The sequence below is a fragment of the Anabrus simplex genome, chromosome 5, assembly GCF_040414725.1.
Source record: "Anabrus simplex isolate iqAnaSimp1 chromosome 5, ASM4041472v1, whole genome shotgun sequence".
Classification (NCBI taxonomy): domain Eukaryota; kingdom Metazoa; phylum Arthropoda; class Insecta; order Orthoptera; family Tettigoniidae; genus Anabrus; species Anabrus simplex.
The window spans coordinates 30,592,920-30,615,127 of NC_090269.1; the positions used below are offsets into that span (position 1 = coordinate 30,592,920).

At 40.2% G+C, this 22,208-nt stretch overlaps 1 protein-coding gene across 1 annotated transcript in view; it reads left to right on the plus strand.

Moving 5' to 3' along the window:
* The window catches only part of LOC136873699 (replication termination factor 2), a 76,926-nt gene that overhangs the window by 37,684 nt on the left and 17,034 nt on the right, over positions 1 to 22,208 (plus strand). The window contains exon 3 of the mRNA XM_067146827.2: positions 21,903 to 22,115. Coding sequence (XP_067002928.1) covers positions 21,903 to 22,115 — 213 coding nt within the window. The remainder of the gene's footprint in view (positions 1 to 21,902; positions 22,116 to 22,208) is intronic.

A 22,208-nucleotide genomic window follows, 5' to 3' on the forward strand; every position in this document is an offset into this window, starting at 1 on the left:
TACCTGGCGATATGAGATTCTCTCCACACTACAGCAGTGGGAATTTTGGGGAAATTTGCCAACGTTTATTGAGAACTTCATGTTCCTCCGGCTCTTTCGAATCTGAGTAGGGAATGCATTTTCTCAATATACGTTCAGGAAAATGGAGTACGTCGAGGAACGGTACTGAGTGTCATGCTGTTCGCAATCGCCATCAACGGCGTAGTTGCCGTTGCTGGGCCCGTAGTTGTTCCATCACTGTATGTAAACGACTTAGCTCTACATTACGGCTTCGGAAGGGTGGTGTTTGCTGAAAGACGGCTACAGCAATTTATTAACAGAGTCAACAGATGGGCCCTGCAACATGGTTTTAGATTTTCAGCAGCGAAAACCTCATTTGTACACTTCTGTTGACGTCGGCTTCTGCATCCCGAACCAAAGCTCCGCTTGCAAAACAGTGTCTTACCAGTGGTAGACACCTGCAGATTCCTAGGTCTTCATTTTGATACGAGACTAACGTGGCAGCCCCACATCTGTCGGTTGAAGGTTGCCTGCACGAAGAGATTTACGATGCTTAAGTTTCTCAGTGGCACTTCATGGGGGGCTGGCCGTGCAGTACTGCTACATTTTTACACGGCAACGGTCCTCTCCCGAATTGACTATGGAAGTGTGGCTTATGGCTGAGCATCAAAATCTATGCTGAGCCTTTTCGACAGTATTCATCATAGTGGAGTTAGGCTGGCAACAGGAGCTTTCCGTACTAGCCCCATTCCCAGCCTACTTGTTGAAGCGGGAGTTCCACCTTTACGGATAAGGAGGCAGCAGTTACTCCTTACGTATGCTGCCAAAATTTGTGAAATGCCGCTACATCCAGGCTATCGGTGCATCTATCGAACCCAGTACCACCAGAGGTACCAAAACCCGCCAAATGCCACACAGCCGGTTGGGTTTCGAATTGATAGCCTGTGTCGTGATTTGAATATCGATATCAGTGGTTGTCTTGAACAAACTTTTAGCGAGGTACATCCGTGGTTGGTTCCACGACCGGTTACACGTCTAGATCTACTCCGTGGATCTAAGGTGAACACGGATTCCTCCGTTTATCGGAGGTATTTCCAGGACTTGGTTCACCAATATCCGACCGCGAGACATATCTTCATGGATGGTTCTAAAATCGGAGATAATGTTGGTTGCTCCTTCGTCACCAATGTTATGAGCACGAAGATCTTGCTTCCTAGTGTATGTAGCGTGTACACTGGAGAGCTTTATGCAATCTTAGAAGCTCTGCAGTTTGCAATAGGTGACGAAAGAAGCCACTTTCTTATGTTTACCGATTCGTTAAGCTCTCTGCAGTCTATTGAAACCTGTTTCTTGCAACACCCATTGTTACAGCAGATTCAGACCTTCTAGCCAGGTTAAGTGATGTTTGTACCGGAATCACTTTTGTGTGGCTTCCAAGCCACTTTGGGATTGTGGGAAACGAACTTGCGCATAAAGCTGCAAAGGAAGCGGTACTTTTACCTCCAAGACCTGTCAATGTACCTGCTAAGGATATTTGTTCTCAGCTACGTCAAACCATCTTTGCGTCCTGTAAATCGGAGTGGCTAGCTATCCGAACTCCCTACAAGCTGAGATTAATCAAGAAGATAACTACCGTGTGGCGGTCCTCTTTCCGACCTTCACGGATAGAGGCCATAGTGTTGTGTAGGCTGAGGATAGGTCATTTACAATCTATGCACTCTTATCTCCTAAAGAGGGAAGACCCCCCCAGTGTGTTCTTGTGGTGCTGACTTCACTGTGGCCCATGTCCTCACAGAGTGCGCCAATGTCTCTGGCCTAAGACAGAGTCTCGGCCTGCAGGAAACACTCGAATGCATACTAGCCGATGACACAACTACTGCTGATCTCATCATCCGCTTGATGTGCGACAGTGGACTAATCGAGGGTATATAAATTACAAGCGTACTGTTACTCAGGGAAAACAGGTTCCCTTTTGATTCGTTAGTAACTTTCTTGGCCTAATTCAGTAATTTGTTTTTTGTTTTATTTTGTACTGCATTTCCAAATTCCTTTGTTGTATAAATAATTTTGTTTTTATTTTAAATTTCTTTCCTACTAATTTGTTCAGAGAGGATGATTACCTCGTACTTCCTCTTAAAACAAAAATCACCACCATCTCCACTGTATTTTCCAACGGCATTTCAAAATAGACAGGTGTCTGGTCAGCATTCCCAATTTGCGACAGCAAATAAGAATTTTGCTTCCTCAAATGAATGTGACGCTGAAAGGCCGTTAATTTTTCTTCATGCGCCCCAGGGAGACATTGTGAAATAGACGTACATCTCTAAATGCACAGTCCCTTTCTCCGATAAAAGTTTCAGATCGATCCGCAGCTTGCAGTAAAACCCTGTGTTTTGAGTTCTTTTGAGATCTCTGGTGCTTTCAATTGACACATTTCACTGGAAACATCCTATCCTAACTCATGTTTTTCTATCACAAATTTGTGGAGTCGTTCTTCCGCCTGCGGAGCGCTCTGCGATCGCCGTTACTTTTTAGAAGTTTTTCCTTTTTCTTCTGCTAATCACGAATACACGATTCATCAATATTGTACTTTCTTCCAGCAGCACGATTTCCATTTATTTCAGCTTTGCTTACAACTTTAAGTTTCTCACGCACAGTAAATGACCACAGATGCTGTTTTGAATCCATCCCTTACTATCGAGACAGCACTTTCACAGGACAGGTACGGAACTCGAATGTGAGCAAGGTAGACTTCCGTAACCAACAGTCTTGACTCTCGCAAAGTACGATATCCCGCGAGCTATTCGCACACCCAGCATGCCAGCAACACTTGTGAAACAAATGACGATCGAGCATCCGCAGCAGTGGCTTTCATTTTTACTGCGTATTTACCCATATTCTTTGATTTACCGTATCTCGTTACCTTACATTTCGCGTTTACATGCCACTGTAACCGTATTGAGAAAAAATCAATCTTGTTTTCTAGTACGCAACTAAAACGCAATAATACCTGAATGCCCATTTACATGTGGTATATTGGGTAAGGTAACCATATTCAAATCTATTTCAATACTCCATGTAAACGTAGTAAATATTTATGAGAATGAACAGCTTGAATACGACCCGTACCCAAGATTTAGAACCAATATTTTTGGGGGAAAAGTGCGGGTGGTATTCGGGATTATATGGTATACATCCGATAGTGGTGCGTTTGTGTTGTGTCCTCGTCTCTGTATCTTGTTTCTTGTGTACCTAATATTTTCAGTTGTTGTTCATCCATTACTTTAGTCAGTTCCGTATGCTTTCCTATTTTCAACATTGAATTTACATTCAGTGTCGCTATGAATGCTCTGTGTCTACATTCGTGACTTTTCTTAGGGATTCCAAGACCCTCCGACTGGTCTTGAGCTGTGCAATGTTGCTGGGCCCCCAGATCCGAATGTCCAGCATCAGTGGCTTTGCCACCACGAGGATTTAAGTTAATCATTGCACCTTTCATGACTGATACTTGTTTATAGCTAGTGCTTCTAGAAATTTGCATTTCTGTCTTCTACGACTTGGTTCGCTGGACCAAGAAGGTTTCCAGTCTGCCCCTAACGTGGGGAACAGACGCCCCCTACCACCACTCCACGCTGTTGATTGATAGTTCTTTCACCTTCTCCGCCGTTGGGACTCATGACCTTCAGTAATCAATTTCCAGGATTTTGCGTAGGTTGTTACCGTCTTTAAATTCATTAGGCCTACATGTTATATCAGAAAACATGTTCTGCTATCTCATCAATATTTCTCTAACTCTGATGACTAGGAACAACTTCAAATGTATCTATAAAAGGCTCTTAATAGAAATATATATATAAGAAAAACACAGATGGTACTATGAATAATAGATTTAAGAGAAATATATAAGAAAAACACATGTGGTACTATGAATAATGGATTTAAACAACATACCTTTTGTAGTATAATTTCCTATTTCAGAGGGGATGGCAGTAGTTTGTCTTCTTCCTCGTCACAATCACTGTCTTTAGCATCATCAGTAGCACTAACACTGCCGTCTTATAAATTAATTATAGGGCCGATGACTTAGATGTTAGGCCCCTTTAAACAACAAGCATCCTCATCAAATTAATTATAATGGGTTCCAAAATTTCAAGTCTAACTATTTCCTTCACAAAATCATCATCTTGCAATTTCTTTGCGTGTTTTTACACAAGAAGTCCAGTTTTCCTTATTTAAGTTATTAATTTAATTGTTCATAAGCTCTTCAACATCTTATAGTAATGTTTTTCTTAGCAACTTCTCCTTTTGTGTCCAGATAGACTCTATAGCATTACAGGGTCTTTCATATAAAATACGATCATCCAAGCAGCGTTTTTACTCTGAGATGAAAGCTGCACTATTAGAAACACACGCATAGTTCTTGACCTGGCAAGCATCAGTCGCCAGTCTGAATCTCAGCTGTTAACATGATGAGACAGTTATCATTGCAAGACTGTATTTTTATATGTAAAAATTATTTTAAGTACGAGTTGACTCAGCGGGTACGCGATGCATTTGTTCAGCAATTTTGTGATGAATTCCACCTTCCTGAGCACAGATGAATGAGACTCAATGAATGGAAGGTTAAGTTCCAGGAATACAATCTCAAGATAAGTGAACCCAAAACAATAGTGATGGAAATAAACAGAGAGGGACGGCCAGGGAACAGTATGCTAGGAAAACTATCCACCAGAAAGTGTGGAAAAGTTTACGTACCTCAGCAGTGTAATATCTCACGATACACTAGCCACAAAGGAGGTGGATGCAGTGCAGAAGAGCTCTTACTTTTACCAGCAAGTACAAACACTCCTCTGGTACCCCAAAGTACCAACAAAATCAAAGCTGGTGTTCAATCAGTACATCATACCAATCGTAACCTATGGTATTGAAACCTGCACCCTCACTAAGGAGGACTCATCAAGGTTGCAGGCATCTGAAATGAAGTTCTTTAGGTTCAAAAAAAAAAAAAAAAAAAAACTGGTCAGGTTAAGGAATGGCATGGTTAGAAAAGAAACAGGTATTGAGACATTGTTAGATCGGGTTAGCATGTCCAGATTGATGTGGTTTGGACATATAAGGAGGATGGAGACAACAAGGACAGCTTATGTTAACTTGGAGAGGCATGTGGCAGGAAAAGAGATGGTGAGAAGACCAAGAACCCACTGAATGGATATTGTAAAGATGGACATCATTAACTGCAGAACGTTTCTCAATAAGACAGAATGGAAGAGGCTCGCCAACAGTACGTGGGAAACTGGAACTGTATAAAACGATGATGATGATGATTGATATTGCAGCTGTGTAAACGTCCTGCGCCTCAGTTAGGGTAATATCCCCTTTGGAATAATGAGTCAGCTGTGAGTGGATTAATTTATCTTTAGTTGTCATACGACCTATCTGAATCGATGTGACATAAAGCTAATTGCAAAAAAAAATATAAGACTGCTAATAATGTATATAATGTTACATAATGTTAATATAATGATAGAATTTGAAGTCCAGTCTGGAACATTGCAATCAGTAGGGTCCTTCAAAGTGCTCATGGTTTTGATGCATCAAATTATGAACATGTTTTCAAAAACCATTAACAAAATACATAAACATGTTCATCACATGTTCCTGTTTCATGTATGGAAAATATCGGGCATATGACCTGCCCTACTGCACTGGCATGCAAGAAATCTATCCATGAAATTCACTTTGATCCGCTTGGATTTTGCCAACAACTCAACAATTTCCTTCTTTAATTCGCAGATCTTCCGGGGCTTATAGAGATAGGCCAAAGATTTAGGATAACCCTAAAGAAAAAAATTGCAAGGGATTGTCACATGACCTTGGTGGCTACTGTTGGTCACCATAACACAAGATTAGGCGATCAGGAAACCACTCGTGGAGCAATTCAGATTGTTTTAATGTTCACTGTCAAACCCTTTTCTTTGAACTATACCATAAGTCTACTGACTGTTCATTGATTTGGGGCTTCATTATGCCCTAGAATTGCGTGAAGATGACTTCTATCAGTTGCTGCATAACTTTCTATATTCTGATAAAATGTTTTCAGAATTAGCACACTTTGTGCATTAGTAATCTGCTCCAGTGAAGAAATGCAAGAAATTCAGACTGAAGAAACAATCAGAATGTTTATGGATACCGAAACTATACGCAATAATGTCAGCAACTGAGAAACAAAAATATACTGCGCGATTAAAAAACGGCACGCATTCTGAAAGACCATATATCATAAAAAAGAAAAGATCCACCTGATCAATGCTAGTTTATTATAATACCTTATATAACAGAACCGGTTTCGACTCTTTACAAAGTCATCTTCAGCTGTATTATACTCTTACATTAGTTACAATTTTAAGTGTTGTGCCTTGCCAATTGAAAATATTGTGTGTGACCGACGTTAAATTGACATGTTTCAAACTGGTTAGTCCTATGCTCATAAACTTAAGTATGTCTAAAGACCTAAAACTTGTGTTGAAACTTATTAAAATGTTAACTATGTAAACACATTAAAATGTTCACAATACATAATAAAATACATCTCAATATACATATATCTTGTTACAATCAAAGTTTGCGGGTAAAACATGTTCTTGAAATAATTTTGTCATCTTTCGTTTTTTATTAAATCGTCTGGCATGAAAAGATTATGTGCTTTAGCTCAGCTCTATTATGCCCTTATAATAGTTGCATTTAGGCGTTATACCTTGTCAGTTGAAAAGATTGTGTGTGACAGATGTTAAATTGACATATTTCAAAGTGGTTAGTATTACGCTCATAATAATAAGTATGTCAGATGACCTGAAACTCGTGTTAAATAACCTGTTAAAATATAAACTACAAACACATTGAAATGTTTTTTCTTTTCTATGATATATGGTAATTATCAATACAGAACATAATGAAATTAATTAATCAAGATTCTGAAAGACCCTATATTACTCTACCACCTTATATCACCTCTCCCATCCATGGAAGATCTTCAGTAGCACTATGTACCGCAAGGGCACACGCACAACCACAACCCCCCCCCCGATTCATTCAAATGAAGCGACTTGAACTCCATCTTCAATATAAACTTGCAACAACTTGTGCAAAAAGTTAGGACTTTTCTCTACAGAGGTATCTACAAAAAAAACTGATATGCCCTCTAGTGTGAAGAGGAACTACTAAAATCCTAAAGTAACTTGTTATTTTAAGGTTTACTACACTGAGTAGATTATCTTTTGTTTTTGGAATGATAAAGTTGACAACACTTCGATCTTTTCCCGCCAACTTAAGATGTTGGCCAATAGAAAATTTTGTGTATTTAATTTTCAACCAATCATCATTTTCTTGTAGATATTTAATTATCCATTAAAAATTGGGGGTATGTCGGGCCTTAGCCCAGAACTCTCTAGAACCTTCCTGTCGGGTATAAAAGCTGACATTTTTTCAAGCTACCTTGTCTTATTGATCGTCCAGTCTGAGTGTGTGCTAGTAATGGAGGCGGAGGCGTCTCGCCCTTCATCGAGCAGTCCAGCGCATTAAGGTAATGGCAGCCATTTAATAACTGGGTGATAGCCTCTGAAAGCTAGCTCGAGCAAGAGGTTTCCTGTTTTTAAGAATGTAACCTTAAATTTCCAATCTTCAATAATGTAACTTCATCTTCAAATGTAAATCTCAAAGCTAGCCTAGAAACTTAGCCGAAATTCGGGAATAGAGAGTGTGAAACCCTCTCGAGTTCCCTATCCCTATTTGAGGTGACTATGTTTTTGTAACTGTTTTCTCTGTTGCTTTGGAACTTAAATTTTCTCCACCTAGTCACCTCAGTAGTATAGGATTAGCCTCTGTAACTTCGGGCCAGAAGTCGAAATAGGGTTCTAATCTTTTGTGCAAATTTCAAGGAGTGCAAATATCCACCTCCGCATCATTTTGATTTTGGGCCAATAACTTTAACCTGTGTTACTTTTTCCACGAAGGCCCGGTAGAATGGGTATTCGATACTCCTGTAAAATTCAATCATTTATGTTAAGTGGTTAGATGTTGGGTGTTGGAGACAGTGAATTTGGTTTGAATTGTAAAATGTAGGTTAAGTGGTTAAACTGTTGGGTGTTGGAGACAGTGAATTTGGTTTGAATTGTAAAATGTAGGTTGTGCCTCAAGAGGCCTGGAAAGTTAAATTTTGTGGGCAAAGATGCTCTGGTTCTTGAAGGTTGCCTTGATAAGGCAGTAAGGGTATAAGGTTCGGAGCGCAGTCTCCTAGATCAATTCATAGAGCATTGACGCTCTTTCTGTTTTGTAGAGGTATTAGTATAATCTGTAAACAAAATTGGGAGATCTGTCTCCTTGACTTGAGTGGATGAGCCATAGTGCTCAAGTAACATTTGTAAGATTGGGAGCGTTAAGCTTGTATTGTTAATTGGCAATTTGTTGATGTTTCTGATTTTGTACCTGAAATCTTGTTCCGTCGCTGAGCGACTTGTTTTGTTAGTATTTTGCATTTGAAAAAAAAAAGAGGAGAAAAGAAATATAACTTTAATTTTAAAGCTTTAATCTTTTGATTGTAGTAGATAGACTCATTCATGCCCGCATCTTCTTTCACCTCTGTGATCCACAAACACACAGTACATACTTGTTACTTCATTTACAGAATCAGGACATAGTGTTTATCAGTCGTGCTTTTTTAAAAAATGTTTTCAGCTATGTGGGTACACCCAATTAATTGTTAAAATATGAAAGGAAATAGTTGCGGAGCTGTGAAAAATTTCTTCGCAATACTTGGCTGGAGTTTAAACAGAAAAACCACAGGGAAATATTTTAGTAATTTCATTTGCATTTGTTTCCAACTTTATTGCTGAATGCATTTTGAGATGGCAATAACCTGTGTGTAATCCTGGAAATTGATTACTGCTATTTTCTATAACAAACTAAAATGCAAGCAGCTCAGCGCAAAAATATGATTTTTATTTATACACTGAGTGGCCAAAAGTCATGGGAAGACACTGAATGTGATGGTAATAACGAGTTGCTCCTCTGCGAGCCCTCGAAAAGGCAGCAATACGGCAAGGCATCGACTCTATGAGGTGTTGGAATCTTTCTGGAGGGATTTGGACCCACGCGTCTTGCACTACTAACTTACAATTATTGGTCTTGTGTAGTTGTTGCGGGGTTCGTGGAGCATACACCAGCGTCGACAACATCCCATAAGTGATCGATTGCATTAAGATCGGGGGGATTTGGGGGGGGCCAATCCATAGTCGTAACTTCACTGGAGTGCTCCTCCAACCATCTGCGCATCATCACAGAGCGGTGACATGGAGCATTGTCCTGTGTAAACATGGCATCTCCCTCAGGCCACTCCAGGGTCAAAAAGGGATGCAGATGGTCTGAAAGAATGTCCACATAACATACACTGTCAGTGCTCCCTACAACTGGACAATGGGGTCTAATTGCAACCATGAGAATGCCGCTTAGACCAGAACTGAGCCACCTCCCGCCTGGACACAACCTTGTTGACACACGGGATTCATAGCTGAAGCTTCATGGGGCATCCGCCAGACTCTCGCGCTCCCATCAGCTCGATACAACTGGAACCGGGATTCATCGGACCATATCACACACCGCCATTGTTCCATGCTCCATTGCCGATGTCCGCAGACCCATGCACGTCTTTGAGCTCTGTGTGGAGGTGTCAGCAAAGGGACACGAGTTGTTCGTCGGCTAGTGAAGCTTATGCGGTGCAGTTGCTTCCTTACAGTCCAGGTAGAAATGGATTCCTGACTCCCAACATTCAACTGGGCGGTGTTCTGACTCACAGTAGCACCTTCGAGATGGGTTCCTGACTCCCAACATTTAACCGGGTGGTGATCTGACTCATAGTAGCCCGTTGAACACCCAGTATGGTTCTGCACAGGCGCCGTGATGTCCGTTCGTTAAACACCTGTTCTTTTCCCATGCAGTTGTGTACACGGGTGGTGACATTCTCTACTGTTGACCTCGGAAACCTGAATTCGCATGTAATCTCTGCAATGCTATAACCCATAACTCATTCAGGACAAATAATTTAGGTTCCCTATGGGAATCAATATCTACATCATGAAGTAAAGCTCTCGTGCACGATGCTGCTACTGGCCAGTGCTGGGCAGGCTGACACACCGCAAACATCAAAAGGTTTGAGCCCTACTGTAGTTATCTCCCCCATTCCCATTGTAGCCTTTATTACCTCATTGCAAGTGCCCTTCTGTAATTAAGCCCGTCTGTTTGTATTAGCAATTCTCACTAATTCCATGCCTGTTGCCTCCAGTTTGTGAATACAGTAAAATACCAGTATAACAAAATTTTGGAGACCTGTGACATTAGTTATACTGAAATAAGTCAATTCTTAAGAACTCGCGTAGTATTATATCAGTTATTGTTGTTTTAGGGGCGGAACTAGGAGGTCATCTGCCCTGTTATGTGTTGCAGGATCTCTATAACTTCAAAATACAACTATGAGTTACAGTAATGACCGATGTTTTCAGAAAACCGATTTTTACATTGTACCAGCAAGTTTACACATTGTTCCAGAACCTCATTTCTTGAAAAAGTATGTGATTTTCTTCTGAACAGACACAAAAGCTCGTTTCAAATAGTCACCAACCACTGCACGTGAATTTAAAACAGATTCTGGCACATCACTTCATGACACAAGAAAATCTTGAGGGCTACGTGCCATGTTTGTTGCCTATGAAGAGTCAAGCTCTGTCAATCACAATCATTTTGGGGGTTGTCTTCCTCTTCCCCCATCACCACATGGATCTCTATCATTCATAAAGTCCTCCACAATTTCCTCATTGGTGATTTCTTTGTGGACTATTACATCACTATCTACATTGATGTAGTCACTAAGACTGACTGTAGATGGCACATCCAACGTTGTACGCAAACGCTTCCAATTCTCCTCGGTTTCCACATCATGCAACACTTCACTTTCTGCGACATCTTTTGTAAAAGCCATTCCAGCTTTTCTAAAGCAGTTTGTGATGATGTCTGCATTCAGGGATTTCCATGCAGCATTAAACATCTGCATTGATCCCAATATGTTGATGTTAATGTCTCTATTCGTGGCAGTGTTGCACAGCATTCGATGGACCACACAAGCTCAGTAATGCCGCTTTACTGCATGAATTATACCCTGATCCAGCGGCTGCAGAATTGAAGTTGTATTTGGAGGCAAAAATAAAACTTTTACATGCTCCAAATGGTGAGGCACACAATTATGAGAAGAGCAGTTGTCCTATAATAGAATAATTCTTCTCTTTTCGGCCTTCATCCGACGTTCCCAAGTCCAACAACCACTCTTTGAATAGCACAGATGTCATCCATGCCTTAGAATTGTGCCTGTATTTACACGGCAGATGTTTCATCCCCTTGAAGCACCTTGGCTTCCCAAACTTCCCAATTATGAGAGGCTTCAGTTTGTCCATCCCTGTGAAATTGGTGCACAAAAGAGCCACGATACATTCTTTTGAACTTTTGCCCCCAAAACACTTATTTCCCTTGAAATCAAGGGTTTTGTTGAGCATTAGTTTAGTTTATAAAATAACGCAGTTTTATCTGCATTATAAATTTCTGCCAGCAAATATTCCTTCAAGGCATCCGTTAGAGTCTCCAGCCGCCATGGACACTCAACTTCCTTCGGGGCATCTTAAGCTTCACCATTTATAATTTTGTGGAATATGTCATATCTCTCCCGGAACATATGAAGCCAACCAGCACTACCCATAAACTCAAGTGACCTAAGCGAATGTGCGAAAGATCGCGCACGCTCACATAACAGTGGGCCATTTATTGGAATGTTTTTACTCCGCATTTCCACAAACCACATATAGACGGCTTGGTTCACCTCCTTGTAGCCGGCTGTCCTGATCTTCTTACGCTGTAGACCTGGGGCATGAGCATCAATGTTTTCCTCTATCTTTTCTGTTTTAAAAAAAAGTAGAAAGTGTTGACGGGCTAATGTCATACTTCTTCTCTACTTCTCCTTTCTTTCTGCCTTTCTCTACTTCCGCAAGTATTTTATGTTTTTCACTCAACGAAAACTTCTCTCACTTCTGCTTATCCACTTGCGATGATATGAACTTATTTATTTAACGAAATGCACACGAACTTTGCAAGTTTAATGATATAACCTTAACAGAAACACGTTGCTTTGCGAATTAAATACGAAGAAGAAACGTGCAGTGCCTGATGCGACGAAACCGTCACGTTCATTGGTGGATATAAACATCGCGATCCTACTCAACCAATAGTGTGACGTCTTACATTGGTTGATAGGCGAAGCCTATTGGTTACACAAAGTGTAGCATTCATTGGTGGATTGTAAACTTGGCACTCCTACTCATCTAATAGTGACGTCTTACACTGGATGACGGGCGAAGCATATTGGTTACACAAAAGCCATTGCCTTCTCGATCGCGTATGGTGCATATATGGAAAATGGTGATCACATCGTCTGAATAACAAAATAATGTAACAAGAAAAATGTTGGTCATAAAATAGGATGAATTTTAGTTTTAATTTGAGAAAATATGGTCAAATCAGTACAGAAAAGAGCTCAGTTTTAATTCATTGAACTGAAACTACAAAATTCGTTAAAATGAAATATTTTAACACACAACAAATAGGGAAAAAAGAAGGGACCAAGAAAAAATCGTTATTCTGAAAATTTTATTATACTGGTGTTCGTTACAGCGGAATTCTACTGTAAGGTGTCTTGAGTTTTATTCAACGAGGTAGATCTGAAAGCAGAGCGATTTACTGATAATTTAGTTGAGAATTCACTTCTTTCTTACTGAATACCATCAATCACTAGTATGAGCTCAGTGCATTAACTTTTCTACAAACCTTGATTTGATTTCACTTACTATGCTTAATATTATGGGTGAGTGCACATCCTACGTACACAAGAAACTTGTTTATCCAGACTAGGTGGGATTGGATTTCATCTGGATTAATGAAAATCTGGATAGTCTACATAAAATACATAATCTACAGAAACATTTAAGTTCCCTTTGTTTCAAATTTATGTGGCATTTGAGTACAACATGATCACGTAGGTGTTTCAGGAACATAGTTTGGATGCAGTTGTTTCTGTCTTGACGTCCTAAGTAAACCGTGTAGTTTTTCCAGCTGTGCCGTTTCCTCCACATGTCGTTATTTCTGCTGGAACACCATTTTCGTTTTCCAATTCACCATCACTGCCACCATTACCTATAGAAAAGGCAGCAATAATTTTATCTAACATCATGCCACTGTCATTTTGCAACTAGACATTTACGTCGCCATTACATCTGAACAACCAGGAATGTTTGTAAATGTTTCAAGAAACTTGGAAGGGTTGACATGACAAACTTCATCAATAGAATCACAAATTGTTCATCATATTCTTTTTATAGCTTCTTAATTGATAGTTCAGCAACATGATCCCTAGGGGATATAATCGTATAAATCACATCTTTGATAATTAACATGTTGTGTTATTCTATTCATTATCTGAACCTCAAAAAGTGGGGAGGGAGATGTTCAATAAATTTCCAATTTCTTTGCAATCGTTTAAGAATAGGCTAGGAAAACAACAGATAGGGAATCTGCCACCTGGGCGACTGCCCTAAATGCAGATCAGTAGTGAGTGATTGATTGATTGATTGATTGATTGATTGATTGATTGATTGATTGATTGATTGATTGCATATGCAGTTTACAGGAAAGATTGTCCTTGCAAATTTGACTTTTTGCAGATTATTTATTCGTGTACAGAAAAGTGAACATCGTAGATGAGTGTAAAATGTTGCAGTGGACTCTGGATAAAATACAAAGCTGGACTCAGAAAAATGGAATGACAATGTTGAAAAGAGTTAACTCCTATGCACCTATAAGTGGACTCGCTTGAGCGGCTGGACCAGGTCTCCACAAGTAGCCTGATATGCCGGGGTGCAAGTTCGCATATTGGGGACTTTTGTGATGTCTATTGGCTTTTTCTTGAAACATTTCTACTTGAAATCTGTTCTTGGTGTCTCAAAGTGTCACCAGAGTGCTCTGGTATACTTCTTTGGCAAAGAGAATTGATTAAAATATCGATCGAGAAATCGGTATTCTGTTGTTGACAAGATGGTTGATAAGGAAGTTGCTTGCTCGCGCGATATGCTCAGTAAGTGAAATTCAAAGCTTACTTGATGTTTTGGGCTCTGATTTCAGCAGTGATAGTGAGGAAGAAGTTATTAGTGATCCTGTCCATGTTATATCGAATGATTGAAGCGGGACTGAAAGTGATTTTAGTGAAAATGATGAGCAACCTGTTCAATGGAATTGGCTGCCTGGACAGAATTCTCCAATTATGCACAACTATTCTGGAGCAAGTGGAGTGAATCCTGGTAGTGGTATATGTAGACATGTAAGTAGAGATTTATTTCATTTTCCGGAAGTACTTACATGACAACATTGTACAGTTCATAGCAGATGAAACTAATAGGTATGCCAGTGCTGATCACAACTTTTCTCAGACGAACTTGATTGAAATACGTGTATATATTGCTCTTTGTATTCAAATGGCACTGGTCCAAAAACCAACAATTCATAGTTACTGCTGCAAAGATGTAAATGTTGATACACCCTATTTTAGAACTTTCATGTCTCGTGGCAGATTTCTCTAACTAACTGACATCTGGCTAACAGTGAGGTGGCTGATACTTTCAATCATCTTAGAAAGTTGCGCCCGGTTATGGAAATGATTGAAACCAAATCTAGAACATTGTACACACCCGGTAGGAACATTTCATTTGATGAATCACTGATGAAATATAGAGGTCGCCTTCATTTCATTTGGTACAACAAATCTAAGCGAGCACGGTTTGGTGTAAAGTTTTATAAACTGTCGGACTCAAAGAATGGTTACATACATTCCTTTAAAATTTATGTAGGTCGAGATAAAGTCAATGATATGCTGTTCGGCCCCGCGGTGTAGGAGGCAATGCGTCTGCCTTTCACCCGGCGGCCCCAGGTTCAATTCCCAGCTGGGTCAGGGGTTTTTAATTGTAAATGATTAATATCCGTGGCCTGGGGACCAGGTGTTTGTGTCATCCTTAACGTTCCTTTCCTCACACTCAGCACTACACTTCCGCAATTTCCAAATACACTCAGGTTCCTAACACATGGTGCAAGTAGGGGCAAAAGATCTTTCTAGGTCAATGCCCCGAACAAATACCTTTTTTTTTTTAAAAAAAAAGTTGATATGCCAGCTAGCAGCAAGATAGTGATAGATTATCACATTGTAATTTACTGCTTCAGGGCTATTATTTATATGTAGATAATTTGTATTTAACATCAGATCTGTATCTTTATTTACACTCAAAAGGGACAAATGTATGCAAAACAGTTAGGGCTAACAGAAAAAAAATGCCTAAAGAAATAGGTAAGGTACAGCTCCAGAAGGGGCAGGCAACTATATATTCTTGCAACAATATGTGTGCGATCAAATGGAAAGACAAGAAAGACGTTATGGTGCTCTCAACAATGCGTGGACTGGACTTCGCTTGCACTGGCAAGATTGACCGGAAGACTGGTGTTATCCTATTCAAACTCACAGCTATTATATCCTATAATGCTAACATGGGAGGTGTAGATTTAGGAGACGAACTTCTTAGTCAATTTCATGTTATGCGTAAAATAAGGCATACAAAAAGTTTTTTAAAAATATTTTTGATATGATCCTTCCCACATTCTGCACCGAATTGTCAATGGGAAACAGGACAGAACATTTTAATGTTTTCAAACAGAAATTGGCAGAAGAAATTATTGGTAGTTCGTTTCAAGAGGGGGTTGTAGCTAGACAATCTGTCACACCTGGAGAGTTACCATCAAGATTTACTGGCCGCCACTTCCCAATCAAAGGGGAGCCCTCTGCTGCAAGGAGTTTCAGAACAACAAAACCGTGTGTTGCATGCCTGAAACACAAGCAGAGGAAGGAGACTACCTGGCAGTGTGATCAGTGTAAAGTTCCACTTTGTATGGACCCTTTCCAGCCATACCACACACTAAAGAACTTCTGAGGTAAGATAAGTTAATGAAAAAAAAATTTCAAAGGGATTTTGTGTGTTATATTTCTGTATTCTGTTTTTTGAGTCATGAGCAATAGTGTGGAATTCCTCAATAATATAAAACAGGTCCCGTGATAATACGTGCAATCGATCACCCACTATACTGTTTTAACCGAAAGCTTGCAACACCAAGGTTGCATACTAAAAAGTTGGCGGATTCCCAGCAATACTACTGCACAGGGCGGGTGGGTGCATATGGGTTAAGAAGTTAGCTTTGGAAACAAGATGTGCTGGATAGTGTGCCATTACAAAATAGCTGGGTAAAAGAGCAATTTTTTTTTTCTATTGGCTTTACGTCGCACCGACACAGATGGGTCTTATGGCGACAATGGGACAGGAAAGGGCTAGGAGTGGAAGCGGCCGTGGCCTTAATTGAGGTACAGCCCCAGCATTTGCCGAGTGGGAAAATGGCGTCATATTAAAGGGTGGTGAATTTCACTGCGGATGCAATATAGGGAATGTTGTCAAAATGGCATTTAGGTCCCTGCACGTGATAATGCAGTTATTAAAAGGTGCAAGCAGGCAGATGAAAGAGATGGCATATTTAAGACTTAAGATCTCAACTGGAGTATGCTTCAGGAGCTGTGGGATCCATATCAAGATGACTTGAACTGGAGGATGTACTGAGGACAGCAGCTAGGTATATGATAGGGTACTACCAAACCGTTAGCACTGTTAGTAGCATGCTGAGGAAATTCAAGTGGGAAAGTTTATTAGAATGGGGGTAGAGAGCAAGAATGGGGAGAGAGTGGTAGGGGAGGTGCATGAGAGGACATCGGAAAGAAATTGCTGAAGGGGTTTATAGAGAGAGGTTTTAAAATGAGCTTAAAATAATGCTAAGTCAATGATACATTAACACGTTGACTGCCAGGACACATAGCAAGAAATGTCCCGGTGGCCAAAGCATGTTTTCTACTATGCATGTAGTAAATAAGCAGTAAAGCAAAATTCGAAGTGATATTTCACTTAAGTGTTCAATGTACGTACGAAATACAATAAAAATTCTCAGCACCCCAAGGTACCGCCGTGGCCCCACAGAAAAGTTCACTGCATGGTTTTGCCTAGACGGCCAGAGCGGTACAGTCTAGCGGTACCAGAAGCTTGTATCGCTTGATAGTACACGTTGTAAATAAAAAGAGCGTGCCACGATTTGTTTACTAGCGCTTAGGACTACAATTGCAAGGCACTCATTCTTGTACAGTAGAGTGTGTGTGAAATACTTGCGAGATATTTCTAAGTTATTTTACCAGTGAACGGAGAGGTTAGTTATAAAAATGAAACCGTTTTCTTCTCGAACTCGAAAGATAATGATGCTAGCCCTTCAGTATGAGATCTCTGGTAAGTAGTGTCCAAGTCTAACTGATTTTTTATGTTTTGCAACACAAAAAAACTCTTCACCAAATTAAATTTGAAATATATTTATTTCCTGTTTACTCCTCGCCAAATGCTCAACGGTAATGTAAAATTTTGCTATGTTGTCAATTTAGAAAATACAAATACGCTCATTTTTACGCTATATTTATTATAACCGTAGAAATCAGTTCACGTATGGGTGCAACAATTTGGAAGGAATCAGTGTGGCCTATTGATTAGGTAAGCATAAGCTTGGGGTGAAAATGGGAAATCACAGAAATCCATAACCAGGTTTCCCGACAGTAGTATTCACGCCCACGATCTCCAAAATCTTGAGCTTGCGAGTTAGCTAACCCGGCATACCTAAGCGCATGGCTAAACTGATTGGACAAATACTCAAATATTGCCAATAAAAGGAGGTTGGATTAATAAAAAAAATAAAGACTATATTTTGGAAACCAACCACGCGAGGATTTGCTCCGAGGCCATAGTGGTACGCTAGCATAGCGAATTCAACGGCTCAGCGGTCCGCCGGCCCAGCAGGGAAAGTCAAATAGCAACACCTGTCAGCGGTACTTTGTACCGCCGTGGCCTCACGAGACACTCACTCAGCGGTACAATGTACCGCTCTGGCAGCCAACGTGTTAAGTGTGGGGGAAATATTAATGAAGTTGCTGATAGGGGGGAAATAGTATGGAACAGCCCTAATGACTCCTTCAGTATTTTTCAAAAAGTGCCTATGATATTGCCACCTGGGAATGTGTCAATTTGCAAAATATATATATTCATTGATAAGAATATGTTTATAAATTTAAAAAATCTGCGAGGAGTATGCAGATATTAGGAAATACACTGCCACCCAAAGAAAGTGTAACACTTAGGAAAAATTAAGTTTCTGAAGTATTTCATTTTTATTAATTTTTAGATTAGTAGTAATTTGCTTCTGGCTCCTTGACTGAAATGGTCAGCATTGTTGCCTTCGGTTCGGAGAGTCCCTGCTTCGATTCCCAACTGGGTGGGGCATTTTAACCTCTCCTGCTAATTCCTCCAACTTGGGGTCTGTGTTGTGTTTGTCCCTTAATGAGCAAGTTGTCCGTGTGGTAAGGAGCGTGCAGTTGTGAGCTTGCATTTAGGAGATAGTGGGTTCGAACCCCACTGTTGGCTGCCCTGAAGATGGTTTTCAGTGGTTTCCCATTTTCTCATCAAGGTAATTCTGGGGTACCTTTATTAAGGACACGGCTGTTTCCTTCACATTCCTAACGCTTTCCTATCGCATCACCATATGACTTATCTGTGTCGGTGTGATGTAAAACCATTTGAAAAAAAATGTGTGGGCCTATACACACCACACTACCAACTACCATAGAAACAAGCAATGCTGTTACGTCTCTTCAGATATAGGGTTGGTGTCAGAAAGGGCATCTGGCTGCAAAACAGTCAAGGCCGCTTGTACTACACAGTCTGTACCTGTGATCCTATCGCAGTGGGGGAAAAGCAGTGGAAGATTTATTGTGTTTTATAACTTTATTTTGGGTTCATTTAATTCATATTATTTGAAAACCTCTAACAAGTGTTATGCTTTTTTTGGGCCGGCATTGTATTGGATGGTACTGACAACTCTTGGTAAACAATTAAATTGAATAATTTTAGGTCTAAGGTGTGGAAAGAGATGCTTGCCTGCAGGCAGATTGGAGAAGCTAGATTATGAAGAAAGTGGGCAGAATTATATCATCCCACTTTTAAGAATATATAAGGATGTGGTTCTTAAAAAGGGAATTTTTTTTTAATGTCAGCTGGAAAATGTTGATTGTCTTAGTAAGAATTTTGAACGGAATCAATGAAATAAGGGTTATATGAAGTTTTATCTTGTCATCACCTCCTTCACTATTTACATTTTCCAGAAAGCTTATAGACTCATACACACAAGCCGCAGAAGAGTTTCAATTCAAATTTGAACTACTGTAATTATCAGATTTCCATTTAGCAAATAGCTACAGACCTACTACACTGGCGTAGCGGGAGGGGGTGATACTCCCAGGTGGCGGATAGGGGGGGTCCTAACCAGCTTGCCGGTGGACTGGAGCGAAATAAAATAGCTCTCGCTGGCCAAACACGCAACCCCCTGTGAGTTGGGACGCAGGCGAAGAATACACCTATGGTGTCCCCTGACTGTCGTAAGTACCATCACGTGAGGAGCTCCATGTGTCGCCTTTACTTGTGAGTAGTACCACTATGTTAAGTACACAACAGGTTTGTGATTAGTTGCTACAGAGGGTGAATCAGTATGGGTTTTACAGTACCAGTGATTATACCACTATATGCGAAACACCATGGGCTTATGTTGCCTGCGATTAGTACCAACTATGTGAGGAACACCATGGGATAGTACGAGTCCCTGTGATTAGTACAATTGTGTAGGGAACACCATGGATTTGCGTTGCCAGTGAGTGGTGGCATAATGTGAGAAACACCATAAGTGTGCATTACCAGTGCGTATCACATTACCTGTGAGTAGTACCACAACATATGCAACACTGTAAGTCTACGTTACTTATGATTAGTACCACTAGCCACTAGCCATAAGTTCCATTATGAGGGGCCATTGACCTGGATGACCCCTTTATTCAACAAGCACCATCGATTCAGGATTGTGCTTTGGAAGCAGCCCCTTGGTCAGTATATGCCATTGTTTTAAGATAGTTTCTGGGATGGTGATGGTGATTATTGTTTTAAGAGGAAGTACAACTAGGCAACCATCCTCTATATAACACTAATCAGAGGGAAAACATGGAAGGGATCCGACACTTCGAAAAATGAAGATGTCGGCCAAAGGAAGACAAGGGCCACGAAGAGCATGAAAATGGAAGACTCCCTAGCCCTCGCAAACCTAATAGCGTCGGGGTCGGAAAAGAACAAGAGTTGACCAAGGGAGGTCGGATAGGATAGATGAAAGTGAGGAGCCTGGCACAAGTAAATGGAAGCAATGCCAGGACTCAGCTGAGGGCCCCGTGGTCGCCAACCCACCCTCCAAAGTTCAGAGCCCTTGGGGCCCCTTTTAGTCGCCTCTTACGACAGGCAGGGGATACCGTGGGTGTTATTCTACCGCCTCCACCCACAGGGGGAAGTTTCTGGGAGGGTGGGGCATTGCAGGTCAAATCAACTGATTGTTTGAAGTTTCATAATCATTGTTCGTCTCTTTTTTTGACTTCTAGTTGGTGGATTCATTTTGGAATTACTTTTAACTTTGAATATTGTGAGTTGGATCCACTGATTATTTTAAATTCATATTCATTCTTCATCATCACTTTTTTTAATTCTGGTCGGCGTCTCCGAAAACCGTAAAAGAGTAGTTAGTGGGACGTAAAACAAATAACTTAACATTATTATGAATTCTGGTCAGTGGACGAGTTTTGGACTTTTAAATTGTCATATTTTGCCTCATTTCATACCATCAGGGGCCAATAACCTAGATGTTAGGTCCCTTTAAACAATCATCATCATCATTTAGCAAATAGCACACTATAATTAGAACTAGAAAGAATTTAAGGCACTGATAAACTTATGAGTGATGCGTGCAATATTGTTTCATGAGTTGCAATTTAAAGCATTCATCGAGGTATTGATATGTTCTGGTTTATCACTGCCCGTTTTGATTTTTCAAGGTTCTCATGTAAACAATGAAATACTAATGCAGTGCGATGCATTGTGGTTTGCATATCCAGTAGGCATTAAAAACTTGCTTTAATAGCTTTTTTTTTTCAAAATACATCTAAATTCTGTCATAAGATATTTCACCTCTCATAACAAAGAATGTTTTGGGAATTAACTTGAATGTCCTGCCTACTGCTTGAATAGAACTTCGAAATATACCACCTTTCTTTTCCACTGAGGATCTGTTCTATTATTTTACTTTTTTTCTATAACACAGAATAATGTTTAGTCTAAATTAATTGATTGACTGATGTTTGAATTTTGAGCCTTGCCATAGATTGATTGAGGGCGATAAGACAGAGAAGACAAAACATCGTCTCTGGCTTCTCTCCAAAGTGGCTCCTGTTCAAATCCCAGCCAATGCATGTGAAATTTTTTGAAATGTGTCCCATAAACTTCAGATCCTGTGGCTCACTGTATGAGTGCCAACCTAACACTACAACCTCGCTTTCTACCTAGACATACCCACCTACTTGTTTAAGTGCCCAGTGTCAAACCACCAAGCTTTGACAGGTCCACGTTTTACTATGTATGAAAGTTAAAGGATAGGAGCTGGCACAGTTAATTATAGACGGTGCCAAATTGAGTTTGAGGTTTCATCATTCCCACTTGCATGTTGTCAGTTGTCCATATAGTTATGAAATTTAATATATTCACCTTTTATATTTGTTTCAGGATATTAGAGAATTGAAGCTCACTCCAAATCCAGCCTTCAAGCCATCTGCTGAGAAAGGTGATGCATATATTGATCGTCAGACAGCCCCATACATTTGTCCTGTGATAGGTCTGGAAATGAATGGCAAATTTCGCTTTGCATTTCTGTGGAGCTGTGGATGCGTTGTGTCTGAAAGAGCCTTGAAAGAGGTTAAAACTCAAGTGTGTCATAAAGTAAGTTTAAAATTAGACAGTATAAATAAATAGAGTAATTCTGCTGTTGTGTAGCAAGTCTTGCCTTAATATACACTGATGAGCAATTGAATT